At 42.1% G+C, this 21,454-nt stretch overlaps 1 protein-coding gene across 1 annotated transcript in view; it reads right to left on the bottom strand.

Annotated features, from left to right (window-relative positions):
• Positions 1-1,767: 1,767 nt before the first annotated feature.
• SARM1 (sterile alpha and TIR motif containing 1) overlaps positions 1,768-21,454 on the bottom strand; it is a 56,432-nt gene continuing 36,745 nt past the window's right edge. Inside the window, exons 7-10 of the mRNA XM_075335350.1 lie at positions 12,799-12,901; positions 9,591-9,780; positions 8,627-8,748; positions 1,768-3,522 (exon numbers count right to left, since the gene is read on the bottom strand). Coding sequence (XP_075191465.1) covers positions 3,393-3,522; positions 8,627-8,748; positions 9,591-9,780; positions 12,799-12,901 — 545 coding nt within the window. The 3' untranslated portion in view covers positions 1,768-3,392. The remainder of the gene's footprint in view (positions 3,523-8,626; positions 8,749-9,590; positions 9,781-12,798; positions 12,902-21,454) is intronic.

The following is a 21,454-nucleotide window of genomic DNA, read 5'->3' as shown; positions in this document are numbered from 1 at the left end:
GTACCTTAAGGGTCATTTGACCCTCTATCGGGACTTCAGGGGGGAGCTCGAAATTTCTGGGACTTCTAGTATTAAATGTCTGTGTACCTGGGGACTAATTAAATTTGACACTGGACTACCTATCTAAGAAAAGCTCCTTTTTCTTTCCTTGGTCCTCTAATAGTGGCATCAGAATTGCTGATCAATACCACTATGCAAAAGGACAGAAGCCGTGATAATGCGCTTCTGTCTTCTCCTCAGGGTCGCGAGTTGTCTCTGTCACTCTATTACTTCTCCTCTTAGAACAAACATATGACATTAAGAAACTATATATATTCTGTTTGCTCTTAACACTTTATCAATTTGTGTACTGATTGGCCGTGCAGCTTAGTGTCACCATGATTGACACTTTACGCTATACTGTGTGTTTGTTGATCACTTTGGCTAAATATTGCATATGAGGCTGCATTCACACATCTGAGTTTTTTTCTTCGACAGCACACAGGATCCATTGTGCTCGAATCCTAAAAGCTTTTATGCCAGTATTTTGGAAATTCATGACTAGTGGCGGCAGTCCTGTGCCACAAAGTTTACTAATGCAGGGACTGTTGTAGGATTTGTGTTGAGGCGCACACTGAGGTCTACACCACTCATCCTGCACTCAGAGGCATGCGTGTTCCTTCATGAATCAGAAGCGTCCAACTCCAGCACACATCTCTATTAAGGTCGGTGTGAACACAGCTAACCTTGATAAATAAATAAGGCCCTTCGGTTAAATTGATCCATGCGCACATTTGTTTCAAAAATGGATCCATGTGTCCAGCCAATGAGACAGAGTTGTTCCCATTCTCATCAGTTTTGCTGATCAGACTCTGCCATTAAAGTCTATAGGGGTCCATGAGACAAGGATGAAATTAGGAAGAGAAGAGAGTCCTTGTAATTCAGTTTTCCATCCTAAATTCATGCTGTTTTAACTGGATAAAAAAAGTTCAGTCGAAATAAACAAAAAATAAAATGACACCTGAGAAAAAAAATCGTCCCATTTATCTCCAATGTAACACTTAGATGTGTGAATGTAGCCTTAGAGGTATTGCTGAGGTTTGATAGTCAATGATTTTGTTATGTACAGATACCCGAGCTGGTTTCTATAATTGCCCTTCACATAAAGTCAGTACAATGAATAACTAAGGATTGCAGGACATCATGCACTGACCCTACAACCTGAGAGTAGGAAAACATCTTTAAAGGGAATCTATGACCAGGTTTTTCCCTTTATGAGCTGCGGCCACCACCAGTAAGCCCTTATATACAGCATTCTAGAATACTGTATATAAGAGGCCAGGCCGCTCTGTAGAACGTAAAAAACACCTTCATAATACTCACCTAAGGAGGCTGTCTGGTCTGATTGGTGTCGCCGCTATCTGTCCGGTGCCTTCTCCATCTTGTACAATCGCCGTCCTCTTACCCAGCCCCGTGTGCATGATGCACCCTGCATTATTCACAGACAGGCCTGCGTATGCGCATTACAGTACTTTGATCTGCCCTCGGCTGGACAGATCAAAATGCGCATGCACAGGAGGAGTACAATGGAGGCCTCTCTGTGAATGACGAAGGACGCATCATCCATACTGGGCTGGGTAGAAGAAAGACGGCGTTAGCACAAGATTGAGGGGGCGCCGAACTGACAGCAGCGACACCCATCGGACCGGACCGCTCCCTAGGTGAGTATAAAAAAGGTGTATTTTTACGTTCTACAGAGCAGCCTGGGCTTTTATATACAGTATTCTAGAATGCTGTATATAAGGGCTTACTGTTGGTGGGCGCAGCTCATAAGGGAAAAAGCCGGTGACAGGTTCCCTTTAAATCACTTATTTTGATAGAGAAATAATAATACATATTTGTACTTGTGAGAAAAGCTGTCATTCATGTATTTAGAGTAGATCTGTCAGCATATTTCACAATATAAAATGCATATATCATTAAAGGGATATTCCCATCTTAATAAATGGGCGTTGTCGGATAATGCTTGTAAAGCTCTTTTGCAATTTACTATTCTTTAACATTTTCAGACATTTTATTTTCTTTTGTTTCCAACGTGTTGCCTTGGAAACTGAGCTTTGTTGCTAAACAGCAGAACCCGCATAGTGCTTACAAGCTAGACAGCGGCGGTGGTCGGTCTCCTGGGCAACGAACTGTAAACAAAAGTAAATTGCTGATATCTCAAGAACGGCTGAAAATTTTAATAAGCAGTAAATTGCAAAAGTGGTTGTATTTACATTTACAAGCATTATCCAACAATATCCATTTATGAAGATGAGAATAATCCTTTAAGTATTTACTGTGAGTCATCAGATTTCACACTATAATATGCATATATTATTAAACATATTGTATCTCAGACTGGATGACTATGCTTTGAAAATCCATGTCAGAATGGCTATATAACGCATTTTTATTGTTTTCCTGCCTAATATCATGCCTAGGATTTTATGAGTCCAGTTCTAGATGAGCTTATAAAATGCTGATTGTAATATCAGGCAAGAAGAACTTTTCTAAATCGTTGAACAACTATTCTGACATGGATTTTTAAAGTAAGTACAGCAGGTGTATCTTACAATGTATGTGGGTTGTATTGTGAAATCTGGTGACAGAGGTTTTAATGTATGGTAACAGCACACGCACATGCATGGTTACCTCTGTGCTGGCAATGAAGACCGGCCATCTTTGTTCCGAGGATCCATTAGGTTCATGTTAGTCAGACACAATTCAGATCAATTTGTTATGGCGTATCTAGTGAATGTGGAATAGTCTATTGAGAGAAAATCCGTTTACATTCAGTATAAGGAAGTACCTCGGAAAAGGTAAAGAGACGGTGCGACAAGACAGTCCGATCATATCCTGGTCATCGTGATTGATATAACTATTGCTCCAGAAAATGTGCCTATAATTAATCTACTTTAACAAGTATACCTGGAAGTGAACCAATTGCATCACTGCCCATTGTCCAGTGAACGCTCTTCTCTCAGAAATATGGAAACTGATAACAGTCAGTGCTGCAAGTCAACACTGGGATGTGAAGTTCTGGATACTGCAGAATGGACTTTTCTAATATTGTCCCCGAGTCTGATAAAGTTTAGTGGCTAGATGCCATTTTATATTAGTCTTCCCTTTCATTTTGCTGTATGTCCATGTAGAAGAGGTGTAAGGCTGTGTATTCCAGTCTAGGTCCTTACTGCGCGAAAGCTGTGAATGGGTCTCATCCATGGGTGATGTGGCTTCCCTATTCTGAATACAGTTTGAAGAAAATGATGTATCTATAGAGATCCAATAAGCCAAGGGACACAAGGAAGCGCAGAACTATCCTGCTGGTACTACAGTCCACAAGTCATTGCTAGATCTTCATATGGACCTTCCTATTTGTCCCCTAGTGGAGGAGTGCCATCTAGGCTGGTCTCTGATCCCACGGAAGAATCCCGAGAGGAGCGCCCTTGCAAGAAGCGGATAATCTTCTCGATGGTTGCATCCTGGTACTCATGTGACCACCTGGGGGGAGAAAAATACTTCTAGATGAATTAGGCTTAGCAGAACACAACCATTATTCGACTGCTAAGTGGTTCTGAGCAGTAATACAATGGTGAAGTTATACTATGGAGCTTTCTGTATCTGTAAGTGATGCTGTACATTTGTATGCAGTGGTTTTACCACCATGATCAGATGCTGCCATAACCCATAAAAGCATAAAAGTAAAGAAATTATATCTGCATACATGGATCCATGTAAATCCTCGATATCTCTATGAATACCTAATGAGAAATCGTTTAAAAGGTCACAAGTTACTTCGAAGTCATGGTGTCTTAATTTTTCTCTACTAGGACCTCACCAGCCAGTAGAAAAAGATGACTGAGCCTCACCATTAGTTGTAGCCCATGCCAAATTTTACCTTAAACAATCATAATTTAGCTTAAATTGAATCAATTACCGTTGAGGAAATAAGTATTTGATACGCTGCAGATTTTGCAAGTTTTCCCACCTACAAATGTGCCCGCCCCCATGCCAGCAGCCAAGCTGCTTTGATCCTGGATCCGCGGTGGCTCAAGGGGTCTCCGGACCCGGGGGTTTTGCGGCCACTCAAATGAAGGGGGTATTTACAGGGGATTGTAAAGTTCGTGATGCCACCTGTGGTATGTGGTAATCAGGAGCACCACCGCTGCAGTTGGGAGTACCCGGGGATGATGGAACGGGGCAGCCAGGTGTTGTGACCCTCCACGGCTAGGGGGAATACCCCGGGGACTCGGTGATGGTGAGGGGGAGTGCCGATGGGTGCGAAGGGGTCACTTGCGTACTCACTCAGTCCATTAAGCTGACACCGACAACTGGATAAACCAAAGTTCTGGATACCGCTGCCGCTGAGGGGAGCTAGTTCGGGTCCCGTCCCCAATGGTGCTGCCTGGTGATCCGTGACCTGCCTCCTGGCACTAAGTTTACTTCTTTGTTGGTCCCGGTAGTATGGAACTTGCCAGGTCCCACTCCCCACTATGGCTAAGTATGAGAGCTTGAACTCAGGGTTCACGCTTGGGATTTTCTGGACCGTTTTGAGTGGAAAGTCCTATCCCCCTCGTTGCGCTAGTACCCCGATTTTGGAGTGGGTGGAGAGCGGATCTTGAAGGCTCCGTTCTCGTCAGGTGAATTGTCAGGTTACCTGAAGCTACTCCCTGACCTAGGGTCCACGTACCCCATCGTGCCCTGGTCCCGGCCCGGTGATGGTGCAAGGCCGCCGGCTGTCCTCCTCAACAGATCCGTGCCCCTTGCCACGATCCCCTGCGACTGGGGGTCCAGCTCCTCTTCGCCCAGACCACCGTCTGCTACCTAGATAGCGTCCTAGGAGCCATGCTCCTGACCTCCTCTCTCCTTCACTTCCAAACTCCGACACTCTCCTCTCCTGACACTCCTGACCTCCCCTATCCAACCCCCCCAGGTGGGCAACCATATTCCACTCAGGCCATCCCACTGGTGTGTTTGGTGGGTGTGGTGCAGAGTGTACCTTGGATTTTGATTAGCTGATGTAGGCAACACCATGTAGTTGGGCACCCAGAAGGAGGTGGATACTGCACGGGAGGGCAGATTGTGCAGTACCCTGTGACGGCCTGATAGTCCAGGGGCGTGACACAAAGAATGGAGAGGTCTGTAGTTTTTATTGTAGGTACACTTCAAATGTGACACACAGAATAAAATATCCATAAAATCCCTGTATAGGATTTTTAAATAATTAATTTGCATTTTATTGCAAGAAAAAAGTATTTGATACAATAGAAAAACAAAACTTAATATTTGGTACAGAAACCTTTGTTTGCAATTACAGAGGTCAGATGCTTCCTGTAGTTCTTGACCAAGTTTGCAAACACTGCAGCAGGAATTTTGGCCTACTCCTATATACACATCTTCTCCAGATCTTTCAGATTTCGGTGCTGTCATTGGGCAACATTGAGCTTCAGCTGCCTCCAAAGATTTTTTTATTGGATTCAGGTCTGGAGACTGGCAAGGCCACTCCAGCATGTTGAAATGCTTCTTATGGAGCCACTCCTTAGTTGCCCTGGCTATGTGTTTCAGGTCATTGTCTTGCTGGAAGATCCAGCCATGAAACATCTTCAATTCTCTTACTGCAGGAAGGAGGTTGTTGGACAAATCTTGAGATACATGACCCCATCCATCCTCACTTCAATAAGGTGCAGTCATCCTGTCCCCTTTGCAGAACAGCACATCCAAAGTATGATGTTTCCACCCCCATCCTTCATGGTTGGGATGGTGGTTTTGGGGTTGTACTCATCTTTTTTGTTCAGCCAAACACGGCGAGTGGAGTTGATACCAAAAAGTTTCTATTTTGTTCTCATCTGACCACATTACCTTTTCCCATGCCTCCTCTGGATCATCCAGATGGTCATTGATGAACTTGATTAAATACCTGGACATGAGCTGGTGTGAGTGGGAGGACCTTGCATACCCTGCAGGATTTTAATCCATGACGGTGTAGTGTGTTACTAATGGTAATGGTAATCTTTGATACTGTGATCCCAGCTCTCTTCAGGTAATTGACCAAATCCTCCCGTGTAATTCTGGACTGATTCCTGACCTTTCTCAGAATCATCCTTACCCCACGAGGTGAGATCTTGAATGGAGCCCCAGGTTGAGTAAGATAGATAGCCATCTCGTGTTTCTTCCATTTTCTAATAATGGCACCAACAATTGTGGCCTTCTCACCAAGCTGCTTGCCTATTGTCCTGTATCACATCCTTGTGCAGGTCTACAATTTTGTTCCTAATGACTTCAGACAGCTCTTTGGTCTTGGCCATGGTGTAGAGGTTGGAGTGTGATTGAGTGTGGACAGGTGTCGAATTCAAACAGGTGCAATTAATACGGGTAATGAGTGCAGTGTATGAGGGCTTCTTAAAGAAAAAATAACATATCTGTGGGAGCCAGAATGTTTGCTGGTTGGTAGGTGATCAAATACTTATTTCATGCAATAAAATGCAAATTAATTATTTAAAATTCATACAATGAGATTTTATGGATTTTTTTTTTATTTTGTCTGTCACAGTTGAAGTGTACCTGCGATAAAAATTACAGACCTCTCCATTGTTTTGTAGGTGGGAAAACTTGCTAAATCGGCAATGTATCAAGTATTTCATTTTCCCCACTGTATGTTGCTAAACAAGAGACTGATGACATGGAGACAGAAAAATTGCAAGGAGGAGACAAAAAGAGGACCTGTCACTTGCAATAAATATGTAATTCCTGAGATATAGCCCTCACATTTCCTGTTTATAAATCTATTCTTGTTAGTCAAGTGGGCATGGTCCTCAAGAAGGTACCCACACAGAAGAACTGAGGTTCATGCCTTGTGCAGGCAATAGGGGGGCATATTTCAGGAATGGATTGCTGCAGAAATAAAAGAAAAACAATACCAGATTTAGAAGGTCCATGGCACTTAGACCAGATTAAACAATTATATATTTATGGCAGATTTAGGAGAACAGCAGCATTTACACCAGGTAAACAAATGATATATTTATGGTAAGTGACAAATCCTCAATGAGCAAGAAATACTTAGAAAGCTTGTATGGTACTTATATAGAGGATAATAGGGAAACAATAGAAAGTATGATACCATAACAATTATTTTTCCACCATAAAGAAAAATTGTCTAAAAATTCCCTAAAGATAAAAAAAAGGTCAAAGGAGTTTTCACATTTTAGAAAATCCTACTCCCTGGCTGCAATTTGTTTTGAAAAAAAAACAAAAAAAACAAAAATGTGCTTTACTCCCCCTCCAAGAAACCAGGCTGAGTGTTCTGCTCCCGGTGCCGGTTATTGTCTGCAGCGCTGACTGTCAGGTCATCACTGCAGACAATGACAGAAACCGGGAGCAGCAGAGACTCAGCACTGAACCCTGTGAGGGTAAAGGCCCCGTTACACGCAACGACGTATCTAACGATATATCGCCAGGGTGACAGATTCCGTGACGCACATCCGGCATCGTTAGCAACGTCGTTGCGTGTGACACCAACGAACGGTCGTTAACGTTGGAAAATACTCACCAAATCGCCCATCGTTGACACGTCGTTCATTTTCATAAAATCGTCGGTTGTTGAGGACGCAGGTTGTTCGTCGTTCCTGCATCGCTATGTGTGACACCGCAGGAACGAGGAACAACATCGTACCTGCGGCCACCCACAATGAGGAAGTAAGGAGGTGGGCGGGATATTCCGCCCGCTCATCTCCGCCCCTCTGCTTCTATTGGGCAGCCGCTTAGTGACGCCGCTGTGACGCCGCACGGACCGCCCCCTTAGAAAGGAGGCGGTTCAACGGCCACAGCAACGTCGCTAGGCAGGTAAGTCCGTGTGACATGTCCTAGCGATGTTGTGCGCCATGGGCAGCGATTTGCCCGTGACGCACAACCGACGGGGTCGGGTGCTTTCACCAGCATCATCGCTAGCGATGTCGCTGCGTGTAAAGCCCCCTTAAGTAAAGCACTTTGTTTTCAAACAAAGTGCAGCTGACGGAGAGGGATTTATTGAAACTGGAAACTCCTTGAGACTATGGTACATGGCATCTTTTAGACACCGGCACCACTGCCACTGGCGGATGTTTATTCGATGCAGCTTCACCAGTGTCTATTACTCTATACTGTCAAGTACAGAGATCGGGCAGGTTCCTAGTGGAAGGTTCCCAGAAAATGAGCAGATCACTTCTTTTAACTACTTTAGGGTTTTTGAACATTGAAGTGGCTCAAAGATGTGACATAAGATGTTTTTTATGGGGTGCTTTTTCGCCTCTTTTTGAGGCGGATTCAATGTGTGCATGTAGCGGTAGCCTATGTGCTCACAGAGTTTGTTGCAGAGTATTTGGAGTAAAAACTGATCGGAAACTCTCCAAATCCTTCTCAAAAAGGCAAAACTATTCAAAAACTGGGAGTTTCCTTTATGGTTCCTCTCAGAAAACTCCGCAAAAGGACTCCGTGTTTCCCTAGTCTTCAGGTAGCTTCTTGTGCTTGTCTGTCCAGCATTATTATTTGGAGTCTTTATGAATTACTATCTATTTTTAATAATGTTCTGGAAATCCTTAGTGTTGGGGAGACTAATAATAGTGCTTACTTGATGCCATTGAACTTTAACACTGCTCTCATATCCTCAGGAAGGCTAATTGGATTTGGCCATTCGAAGTGATCTGTGACCGGCACAATGTTCTTTCCACAGTTCAATGCGGTGACAATCTCCTAAAACACATGAGTACATAATTCACATGGTAAAAAGTCAAACTATAAGGTCAAGACAAGATGTAACAATCCTTAGGCTAGGTCACTCTACATTTTTGTACCTAGACAACAGTGTATGTTAGGAGTGTTTCCTGACGGATAGTGTAACATCTCCATACCTGACCGAGGATGAAAGTACCTTTTTTCGGCCTGTGTCTGAAAGATATGCGTCTACTAAGATTGTTTAACTATAAAGGAAAGTGCAAAGGACTGTGCTTTCCTATACATTTCTTTACAATGGGCCCTATAGGGGATGGATGCCTCAGCAGCCATCCCGACTGTGCCCACTGTTGGGTGCTTCGCTGCTGAGGATGTGAGCCCGACACTGGGCAAAGTGAGGACTGAGCTTTACATTTACATAACATTCTTCATAACTGTGATCTCTTATTTTCTGCCGCACTTTGTACATCATGCAGACAATACAACCAATTACTTTCTACAAACTTCTTATAATTCCCTAGTTGGGTAAACCTCTCCTCACTACATAGACCTTTGCTTAGCGTGTACATGAGTGGTGAACTCATAAGGCTTCATTCCCCCAACGGAGGCTGATTGATGTAACAGACTGCATTATTCTATAAAACGAGGTGTACAGTATAGCAAATACACCAAACAATAAAAGTTTCTTTAAAAAGTGACCTTACAAGAAACATTTCCCACTGTATATGCATATGGTTAGCTGTATATGCCGTCTACCTCTGGTCCTTATGGGGCCGTATCCCACCTTTGAATCAAACAGCGGGCTGTATACTCAGCTTTTCGTCGAAGGTTCGTGTTGAGAGAGGCTGAAACATAGCACTTACTTTGTGTACCCAGTCCTTGCATTCAATGTCTCCCATACATTTATCCAAACATCCGGCGGAGAGGACTAAAACAAAGTTTCTGGCACTGATAACACTTTGTATCAATTTATCCTCAAATTTTCCTGCCTCCAGCTTCTCGACATCAATAAAGGCACTGAAGCCATGGAGATACAAATGTACTTTGAGGAGGCTGTCAGGAAGCAAAGACATAAAGAACAATTAGTAATTAATAATAATAATAATAATAATAATAATAATAATTAAATCTACAGCCCAACACAAAGACCCAAGGATAGCATACTAAGGAGGTATTGCTGGAAACATTATGTTACTATTACGCATGCAATTTATTGATTGCTATTGACAATGTTATATTTCTACAGATATGAGTAGAAAAATTCAAAAACGCCATCACTCTTGTGTAATCCTCCTCTTCCAAGTTAAATGGGTATTCCAATTTCGAAGATCCTATCCCAATATGTAGTGGGGATAATAATAATAATATTAGCAAATACTTCCAATTAGAAATATAGTATAGATCTCCTGATATAGACATGTCTCTTACCTCATTGCAAACTAGAATAATTGCCAACACTTCCTAATCTCATAGCTTGAACTGGTGCATACTGAACATGACATACAATATCCAAAAATAGCAGTTGCACTCAAGTAAAGGGAAGGAGAAAAACAAGAATGTAGATGGTGAATACTGGAATTTGAATATGCATTACTGCCAAGATAACATGAAAGATTTTTTGAAAATATTTTTTGGAAAAATGAGTTACTTTGCAAAAAAGATGGCCAAATGTATCTGTGCCCAAATACCAACGTCAAGGTGTAACTCTCATCTGGGTCCTACTCTAAATGCTATGTCTCTCTTGTCCAAAGGACATCACTCCATAATACAAACTAGAATAATTGCCAGCACTTCATAATCTCATAGTCTGAACTGGTGCATACGGAACATGACATACAATATTCAAAATAGCAGTTGCACTCAAGTAAAGGGAAGGAGAAAAAAAACAAGAATGTAGATGGTGAATACTGGTATTTAAATACGCATTACTGCTAAGGAAACATGAGCATTTTTTTTAAAATGTCCTTTATCTGCTCCCTCCTCCCAGTTACATCAGGTGTTTTTAATTTTCTTTTTGCAGGTTCTATTCTAGCCCATATAATAGTTCAGATTGGACAAGAGAGGCATAGCATTTAGAGTAGGACCCAGATAAGAGTTACACCTTGACGTTGGTTTCTGGGCACGGATACATTTGATGACCTTTATTTGCTAAGTAACTCATATTTTTCCAAAAAATATTTTCAAAAAATCTTTTTCATGTTTTCTTGGCAGTAATGTGTATTCAAATTCCAGTATTCACCATCTACATTTTTGTTTTTCTCCTTCCCTTTACTTGAGTTCAACTGCTATTTTTTAATCTTACCTCATTGCAGCTCAGGTATCCATGGTTACGACCACTGCCTAACTGTCACTATATGAGTGGGCGTAACCATGGATACCCATGCTGCAATGCCCTGCACATGAGGTAAGAGACATGGCTATACCAGGAGAACTATACTATATTTCTAGTTAGATGTATTTGCTAATATTATTATTATTATTATTTAATCTACTACATATTGGGATAAGATCTTGCAGATGGGAATACCCTTCTAAGGCCTTGTTCCCATGTTGCATTTTTTCCACGTTTTTGCTGAGTGAAAGAAAATGCAGCATTTTACAGTAAGGGCCCGTGCCCACGATCAGTGTTTGCAGCGTTTTGGATGTAGCATGTTTTTGCTGCGTCCAAAATGCTGCGTTGTACAGTACAAGCACAGAGGATGGGATTTCTAGAAATCCCGTGCCCACTGTGCTTGTTTTTTCCGCAGTAAACACTGACCTGCAGTGCGGCTTTACAAGCTGCAAGATGTCAATTGTTTGCTGCGGATTCTCATGTGTCCTCCGTAAGGAGAACACAAGCAAAAGACCGCAGCGCACTGAACCTTGATCGTGGGTACAAGCAGCTGCGGTTTCCTGCGCTCTCCTGCAGAGGAGACTCGTGACCCCGCAGTACAGGACCCACTGCGTCCAGGACACAGCGAGTCCTGATCGTGGGCACATACACTAACAGCTGTATGAGATTTCTGAAATGTCATGGACTTACTAATCTTTTTTCTATGCAAATTTGACCCTTCAAAGCGTTTTTTTACATCTTCAGCATGTCAATTCTTTCAGTGTTTTTGCTGCGTTTTTCAACCATTCAAATGATTAAGTTTTCGCTGCCTTATTACCTTCATTTGACATGCAACAAACTTGAAAAAAAATTAAATAAAATAAATAACTCCTTGAGGCTACAATCCCATGATGAGCTTTTGGGGAGTTTTTGATGTTGCAGATTTTCTGTAGCATTTCTGCATCTATTTGGTAAATTAGGTTACTTGCGTTTTTATCACGTTTTTTGACTCTTGTTGGTGTGTGATGTATTAAATAAAGCTGCTTTGTCTTTGATACATCCTGGTTTTTGGCTTTGATTTAGCATATGCGGATAACACACGTCTTTTACCTGCAGATTTTCCATATCTAATGTAAATCTGTGGGAAGAATTTGCGCATGAAACGCAGCATCCACGCAAGAGAAACTGACATGTTGCAAATTTGAAAATACCCTAATGTGCATAAGAGGTGCAGAAATTCTGCAACATCAAAAATTCACCAAAACCTGATTGTGGGAACATAGCCTGAAGGTTTAAATCTGCAAAGAAAAAATTTGCAGTATGTGCCTGAGATAAAAATACTGTGTTTTTTTCCATAGCAAAAATGCAATGTGTGAACAATCCTTAACTGGTTTCACCTTTCTTTGTTTAGTAATAGCCAATCTATAGGTGCCGAGCAGTAGGAGAATTGTATCCCCACTGATCTACCAATGTCAGCCAACCAAAAGGCCATCAATTTTAAAGAACTGACAATTTCTGACCTCCGGGATGGTGGTACTTGTCTTTTTCAGACATTTGGCTGACCAGGTTTTTGTGCATGTCTGAAAAAGATGAATATTGCCAGGTTGGAGTCCAAAAAGTTGCCACAGTGACTTCTTCCTCTTAATTTAAGTGAATGGCTGTCAGGGTTCTCTGAGATTCCAATGGAAACCTCAACAGAGTGATTGTCAGAGAGCACTGTATAAGTGTGCACCTGGCCTAAGGACTTACATATCACATACCTGGCCAGCTGAGATCCCGTACTCCTCCGATAACTGATGAAGACATCTGGGCCATCATAACTAGATTTGCCCACACTACACGGCAGTGGCGAGTGCAGCATCTCTGAGATACACAAGGAAGATAAGTCATTTTATTAAGCAGCATATCTCAGTCATGATGTATACTAATTGCTATAGACATTCATGAGTTTTTAACTAGTACTGGATCCTATCTGCAAATAAATTTGTAGACTATAAATCCAGGAGAGGCATGAAATAAGTTAGGGTCCCAACAAAGAAGGGTCACCTTGTCGTGGTTGATGGGCTCACATGAATTGGCCAATTTATGCGCTAAGTACTTTAATTTTTCTAAGTATATTCCATATGGCATTAATGCAGTTTAAATTTCATTTATTCTATGTTTGCATTTATCTAAGCATTTACAGAGTGCAGCTGTATTCTTTTGTCCTTTTCCCATAGATTTACAAGGGTAGAAACAAGAGACTGAGAAGGAAGTGTGGTGGTGTGGCTGGTAAGTGGAAAAAGAGGCGTTTTCCTTTGTTAAGATATATTGCAAAGTTTGTGATCTTTGCTTTACCGATTTATGAACAAAATTAAACAACAGTTACTTTTTCTTACATTGTATCCACATACAAACATACAAGGCCTTGAAAAAGTATTTACACCCCATGGACTTTCTACATTTTTTTCCGCTACAACCACAAACGTAAATGTATTTTATTGAAATTTTATGTGATATACCAACACTAAGTATTTGTAAAATGTAAAGAAAATGATACATGGTTTTCTAAATATTTGAAAAATTTGACATTTGAAAAATCTAGATCTGAAAATTGTAACTTGCATTTGTATTCAGTCCCATGTAGTCCAAAACCCCTTAATAAAATCCTGAATGACCAATTGCCTTCAGGTCACCCAGCTAATATATTGCATCCACTTATGTATAATTTATTTTCATTATAACTACAGCTGTTCTGTGAAGGCCTCAGAGGATTGTCTGAAAACATTAGGGATCAAAAAACCAAGGAACACACTAGACAGGTCAGGGATAAAGTTGTGAAGATTAGTAAAGTAAGGTTAGGTTATGAATAAAAAAAGCCCAATACTTGCTCAATCTCGTAATGACGTGGCTTCCACTGCAACAAAGTGGTACCACTGGGAATCTTTCTTAACTAGTCCCAGCTTTTGTACCACGAAGTAGGACGTGATGTCTGCAGGTATATGCGTGGCAATGCGTTCCTGAATGTTCTATAGTGTTATGTCTTGGACCTGGCTAGGGGGTCCCTGCGGTATCCCGCTCTTTTCCTCTTTCTCCTTTATACCCTCTTTCCTCCTTTTGTTCTCTTTCAGGTTCTTCGTTCCTCTTGTGTTTTGGGGAAAAAAAGTGGTACCTTGCTGTGTTGGGTTGGCTTCAAATTTACTATACAGTGCCTACAAGTAGTATTCAACCCCCCTGCAGATTTAGCTGGTTTACACATTCGGAATTAACTTGGCATTGTGACATTTGGACTGTAGATCAGCCTGGAAGTGTGAAATGCACTGCAGCAAAAAAGAATGTTATTTCTTTTTTTATTTTTTTTTTAAATTGTGAAAAGTTTATTCAGAGGGTCATTTATTATTCAACCCCTCAAACCACAAGAATTCTGTTTGGTTCCCCTAAAGTATTAAGAAGTATTTCAGGCACAAAGAACAATGAGCTTCACATGTTTGGATTAATTATCTCTTTTTCCAGCCTTTTCTGACTAATTAAGACCCTCCCCAAACTTGTGAACAGCACTCATACTTGGTCAACATGGGAAAGACAAAGGAGCATTCCAAGGCCATCAGAGACAAGATGGTGGAGGGTCCCAAGGCTGGCAAGGGGTACAAAACCCTTTCCAAGGAGTTGGGCCTACCTGTCTCCACTGTTGGGAGCATCATCCGGAAGTGGAAGGCTTATGGAACTACTGTTAGCCTTCCACGGCCTGGACAGCCTTTGAAAGTTTCCACCCGTGCCAAGGCCAGGCTTGTCCGGAGAGTCAAGGCTAACCCAAAGACAACAAGGAAGGAGGTCCGGGAAGATCTCATGGCAGTGGGGACATTGGTTTCAGTCAATACCATAAGTAACGTACTCCACCGCAATGGTCTCCGTTCCAGACGAGCCCGTAAGGTACCTTTACTTTCAAAGCGTCATGTCAAGGCTCGTCTACAGTTTGCTCATGATCACTTGGATTACTCTGAGACAGACTGGTTCAAGGTTCTCTGGTCTGATGAGACCAAGATCGAGATCTTTGGTACCAACCACACACGTGACGTTTGGAGACTGGATGGCACTGCATACGACCCCAAGAATACCATCCCTACAGTCAAGCATGGTGGTGGCAGCATCATGCTCTGGGGCTGTTTCTCAGCCAAGGGGCCTGGCCATCTGGTCCGCATCCATGGGAAGATGGATAGCACGGCCTACCTGGAGATTTTGGCCAAGAACCTGCGCTCCTCCATCAAGGATCTTAAGATGGGTCGTCATTTCATCTTCCAACAAGACAACGACCCAAAGCACACAGCCAAGAAAACCAAGGCCTGGTTCAAGAGGGAAAAAATCAAGGTGTTGCAGTGGCCTAGTCAGTCTCCTGACCTTAACCCAATTGACAACTTGTGGAAGGAGCTCAAGATTAAAGTCCACATGAGACACCCAAAGAACCTAGATAACTTGGAGAAGATCTGCATGGAGGAGTGGGCCAAGATAACTCCAGAGACCTGTACCGGCCTGATCAGGTCTTATAAAAGACGATTATTAGCTGTAATTGCAAACAAGGGTTATTCCACAAAATATTAAACCTAGGGGTTGAATAATAATTGACCCACACTTTTATGTTGAAAATTTATTAAAATTTAACTGAGCAACATAACTTGTTGGTTTGTAAGATTTATGCATCTGTTAATAAATCCTGCTCTTGTTTGAAGTTTGCAGGCTCTAACTTATTTGCATCTTATCAAACCTGCTAAATCTGCAGGGGGTTGAATACTACTTGTAGGCACTGTATCTGATGTTACTGGAGGTGTGTGAGTATTTTTAATAGGTGACTCTAAATTGATGTATTAATGGTACCACTATACCACTTTCCCATTTATGTATGTCAATCTTCGGTTATGCTTCTTGAAAATCAATAAAAATGTGAAAATATAAAAAAAAATATAGCGCAAGCTCTGAACATTACAAGGAGCACTACTCAATTGGTATCAAAATCACACTAAAAGCTCATCCTGAGGACTCAGCCTTAGGCCTTGTTCTCACATAGAGTAAATGTTGCGTTTTTTCCCACTGCATTTTTTTTTTTTTTAACTTCGTTTTATTAACAATTTCAAACATGGTACAACTGACATTTGCCATATAAAGATAGCTCAGTATATAGATAGTAATATTTAAATATAACAATGAACAGTCATATAAAGTCCATAATATCTTTAGCACTTAACATAGAACAATGTTATTATCCAAACTTCTTATCATTTGCATATATATCTAAATTTATATTGACCATAAGAACAGCTCTAACTATCAGCATGACCATATTTTGAAAACACGATAGAAAGAGGAAGAGAAAAAGGAAGAAAGAAAGAACAACAACAGCAGCCATGTTGCATTATTATATCTCAATATACCATTGGACAGTGTTTCATATCCCAACATCTAGCGGGAACCACCATTATCCGCATAATCTCCCTCAAACCTCCGCAAGTGTGTCTGGAGAAGAATTCCACAAACCCCAGATTTTGTTAAATTTTCCCGGGCACCCCCTATTATAATATACCACCCGCTCAAAGACTATGGTTGCATTGACTAGTTTAACCCAGGACCGCACAGTTGGGTTCGAATCTCCCATCCACCTCAGAGCTATTAATTTCCTAGCCAGAAACAATGCCTCTCTGAGGAATATTGTCATGTAATGATCCCAGGACTCTTCCTCCACCACCCCAAACAGGCATATCAAAGGGTCACACAAAACAGGAATTGACACAATCGATGTCAGTACAAAGATATATTGGGAAAGCTCCAAATCATATGTATGAAATTTGCCCCTGAGAGATGACACCTCGGGCACTCCGATGTATGAGAACGGCCCATACTAAATAATCAAGTTGGAGGGTATGCCTGGTGGACAATGTAGCATTGAATCAACTTATTATTAACCGAAGGTCGATACCGCAGTCGGAGATTTCAATATCTCTTCCCATTCCTCTCCCTGTAGAGAGGGAATTAGAGATTTCCATCTATCCTGGGCTGGCAAGGGGTCCGACTCCACCCCCACCGACAACAGGTAAGTATATATAGCTGAGATGAGGCCTCGAGGTCCTTGTGATTTTAGAATACCTATCATAGGAAGTGATGATATCAATTTCCTCACTCCAATTTTCTGTATGTGGGATTGAATCGCTGTGCGAATCTGCAGGTATCTAAAAAACTTTAATCTTGGAACATTATATTCAATCTGGACTTGTTCAAAGGACTTGAAGGTTGTGGTTCCCGGGACAAAAAACAAAAAGATCACCTAATGCACAGATGCTGTGAGTGGCCCAGAATTGCGCCGAGGGGTGATCTCTCAGAGTATGGAAGTGGCTATTCCCCCATAATGGGAGTTCCGCCACCACCCCTACGAAGTGTACCACCCTCTTGGCTTGTCGCCAGACTAATCTTGCCAACCTGAGGAGGGGTAATTGCCGTGGTGTTCTCAGTCCATCTGATTCCAGAAAACCCACTAAACAATCAGTCCCAGCCACGTGTGCCAAGTGACTCTCAGAGTTTGGCAGCTGACATTCAGGCATCCAAGTCTCTAGTGCCGTAAGCTGTCCCGCCAGATAGTACAGGAAGAATTCCGGCAAAGCCATCCCTCCCAGTCTTTTGGATCTCTGTAAAATGGATAACCGAAGTTTGGGTCTGGATTTCCCCCATATGAAAGAGGTAGTAAGCGAGTTCAACATTGAGAAGAAGGATTTGGGTACTGATACTGCACTATGTTGTAGTGTATAACTAAACTTTGGAAGTAATATTGTGGAGGTGGCACTGAGCTATAGCTTGTTTGTTCAAACGTAATAAGAATATCTGTGTATATAAATAATCAAAATATAGATGTAATTGCATAATTATCTGTCTGTCTATGTAGCAATTGCACAGACCTATAGTATAATTCAAAGTTGTATAGTCATGAAGGGGTTAACCAAAGATAATGAATCCAAAATGTGAAGCTACAAACTCTTATCAGTAGTGTCCACACAGAAAGAATGTTTTAATGAACAGATGTATTGTACAATATGCTGGGAGAAATAGGGGAGTGACACTCCCATAAACTCTATGTATCATTTTCAAGGCCGAAGGTGCCTTCTGTAATAATTAAGTTTCTTTCAATACAGTTAGTTGATGACGCTGACTCAAGCAGAAAGGGTGTCTGTGTATTCATTGTCTGATACATACATTAATATATCGGCACTGGTATACAGCATTAATGGGGCACCGTCTCTGGATCCTAAATAAAGACTCCATTAGCAGTCTTCACTCAAAATTCCTTCCTTGACAGTTTGGCGCACCAGCGTGGGGCTCCACGGATGCACTGCTGACCTGAAGATACCGATGGTTTGGACGTCGCGGACTCAGATCTCCCTCTCCTCCAAACAGGCTGATCACCTCCGACCCCACGGGTAAGTGTTACATACTGTGTATTCACTGCCGTTGTGGTTGGTTTTGGAGAGGAGGGAGTGATGGGCTGTGTGTCCATATCGGTGTTAAAAGGTACCTGATTGTGACTCATGAGTAGTGCCCGCTGGAGCTCAGAGCACGATCCCAGCCCTGAGGTGTGGATCGAGTGTCACACGGGATCCAGAGGACGGTTGTTAGGGCAGGAAAGACGGTGGTGGCTGGATATAGCTAGTTAGACTGACCCGGTCTGTAATTAAAGACGCGGGGGAGTTCCCGTGACTGAAGATAGGGATTAGGACATTAAGTTTGATACAGTTGACCAAGTCCGGAGGTCGGGACATTTTTGTATATGCATGTACATTTTTGCACGTCCTCCTCCTTTCATGAGACAGATCCTCAATGAAAGAAGATAGGGATTAGGACAATAAAAAATATTGGTGCAGCTGATCAAGTCCGGAGGGAATACATTTTGTACCCCTCCTCCAAGCGCGGGATACCCTTATTACTATATAGCTGAGGAGTTGCCAGCTAGTATAGAGGTGTAGCCTTAGGTGCCGGCCGGACTCTAACGTTCACCGCATAGTTATATTAGTGTAATTCAGACACCACCAAGATAGCAAAAATGTTTAGAACGGAGAAGACAAGGTTAAGAAAGCTGAGGATTCACAGTGGATTTAGTAAGCCTTCCTTAGGGAGGGGCACGTGCTGGAGACAGTTCAGCTGTGTAACGTGCCCCGGAGATTTCCAGAGTATTACTTGTTAATTGATGCTGAATTGTTTAACAGAATAACGCAGATATTGCTATCAGAAAGATATACTGAAGTCAAAGAAGAGGATGAGCGAGGAGATGTTGTGTTTTTCTATATGTTACCCAAGTCTGAGGACAGATCTGAGGGTCCTCCGGCAGGTTGTTTTGTTGCTGCCCCACAACCTGATCCCCATTCTATTCCCCTGTCCCGGAGATATTCACAGATGCTGCAGTCACTAGACAGCATCCCTTAACCCTTTCCACACCCATACCCCTGGTTCCTCCCATACCTGCAATGCCGTCTCTTCCCTCACCGGCCAGTCTGACATCACGCTCCCCAGTTACCAATCCCCTCCCCTTGGATCCCCCTCCTTCCCCTAGGACACATAGTGAGCCTTACCCTGAACCTAACGAGGAACAGCCCTCATTTAAATATGTCCCTTTCAACCCTATCCAGTCAGCGGCATTAATCCCCTGCCTGCCAGATCCCGACATTAACCCTATGCGATTTTATAGGAAGATGCTACAGGTCCACCAGTTATATTCAGCTGCGCGGAAGGACCTAGTTAATCTCACCTGGATAAAAGCAGGAGACAGTTTTTGGCCCTTAATGGAACCCCATCTCCCAATGCCCCCAGGCACTGATGACACCATTTTCCGAAGTGGAGAACAGTATTGTGCCACTTTAAAAAGATGGGCTCAAGATCAATTTGTGTATATAACCGCGCCGGTGCAGCCCCCGCCACAGCCCATGCCCCAGCAGGGCCCAAACCCCGTATACATAGCTCCCAATCAACAAAACCAGCAGAGCCAGCAACGGAATTGTTGGCGTTGTGGTCAGCCCGGCCACTATCAAAGAAAGTGTCACACCCACAAATCTCAGTGTTTGGCCAGGTACCCTCAAAACCGTAACCAAAACTTGCAACACATAAATTTACAATACAGGTGTTCCCTGTAGATCCAGTAATGATCTACCTGAAGCCTGGTGTGCTTTTTCCCAGAGTATCACAGTATCCCTTTAAATCAGTCCCAGGAGATTTCCCAAGATACTGCCCACAGTCCGGCTGCACCCACGAGTCTGCCCCAACCTTCCCTACTGACACAGGGGGGAGCCCCGGACTGCTTGTTTTTGTTGCAGTGATTTCCAGTCCCAAGCTACCCGCTCTAATGATGCTCTCCATTCCACTCCATCAATCTTAAGCTTTCTATAATACATGTTTCTGTAGTACTTTTGTTTCTGCTGGCTGACACGGTACAGAAATATATTTTATATATTTCTATAGTGAAAGTTCTGCCCATGGTTATTTTTCTTGTATCTGTTTTTCCCACCAGCTGTTCTAACATCGCGCATCCTGAAGGAGACAGGGGGGGCATAAGTCAGCGCAGGGATGTGTGAGAGTGTTTTCAGTAAGCTGCTGCTAGTCACACGTTGTAGAGAACAGAGAAAAAAAATAAGGAAGTAGAGAAAAGTTAAAAAAAAAAAGGTAGTTTCAGCAGATTTACAAAGCTGTTTCTGTCTTATGTACTAACAAGTGTTTTTTCCGGGCGTTGGAGTGGATTTTGTTTAATCCTTAAGAGTTCAAAATTTCATAGGAGATTATCAATAGTATTCTGCTGCTATTTAAATAATTAAATTAATTTTGCAGGGAAAAGTATATTTTTTAAAATATACAAATTAGTTTTTTTTTTTTGTTTTTATGGTTATGTTTTTATTTTGTATTATTTTTGCATACAGACTGCCAATATTGATTACTTTCCTTTTCTTTTGTAGATACAGAATATCTATGAACCCTGTTGTAAGGTTTCAAAATTTCCCAGTAGAGTATAAGTTATATTTATTGGTTGGTTAATCATATTGTTTACTGTTATGGATCTATATATTTTGCCAAAGTAGTATATAAAAAGGGAGGGAGTAGATATCTATTGCATTTTTCCAGCAGCAGATATATTGGATAGGCTTTAAAGCAGGCTTTAAAGCTGGCCTTTCCTTTGCAACAGTTATGTCATGTTTATTGGATTATTATGAATGTAGGAATATATGTCTGTTATAGGAATGATCTAATCAATATTTCTTTTAGTCTTTGTTTTTATAGATGAAACCAGATGGTGGTCGATTCTGCACTGGATATGCTACAGTTCACACAACATGAGGTAATCTAAATTTAGGCCACTCCCTCCCCTCCTATCGGTACAGCAGGAAGTGACGTAAGTGCCTCTCTAGATGGGTGGAGCAGAGG

Source organism: Anomaloglossus baeobatrachus, chromosome 2 (genome assembly GCF_048569485.1).
Source record: "Anomaloglossus baeobatrachus isolate aAnoBae1 chromosome 2, aAnoBae1.hap1, whole genome shotgun sequence".
Classification (NCBI taxonomy): Eukaryota; Metazoa; Chordata; class Amphibia; order Anura; family Aromobatidae; genus Anomaloglossus; species Anomaloglossus baeobatrachus.
Note: the sequence above shows the minus strand (reverse complement) of the source record. Positions and strands in the feature narration are given on the sequence as shown.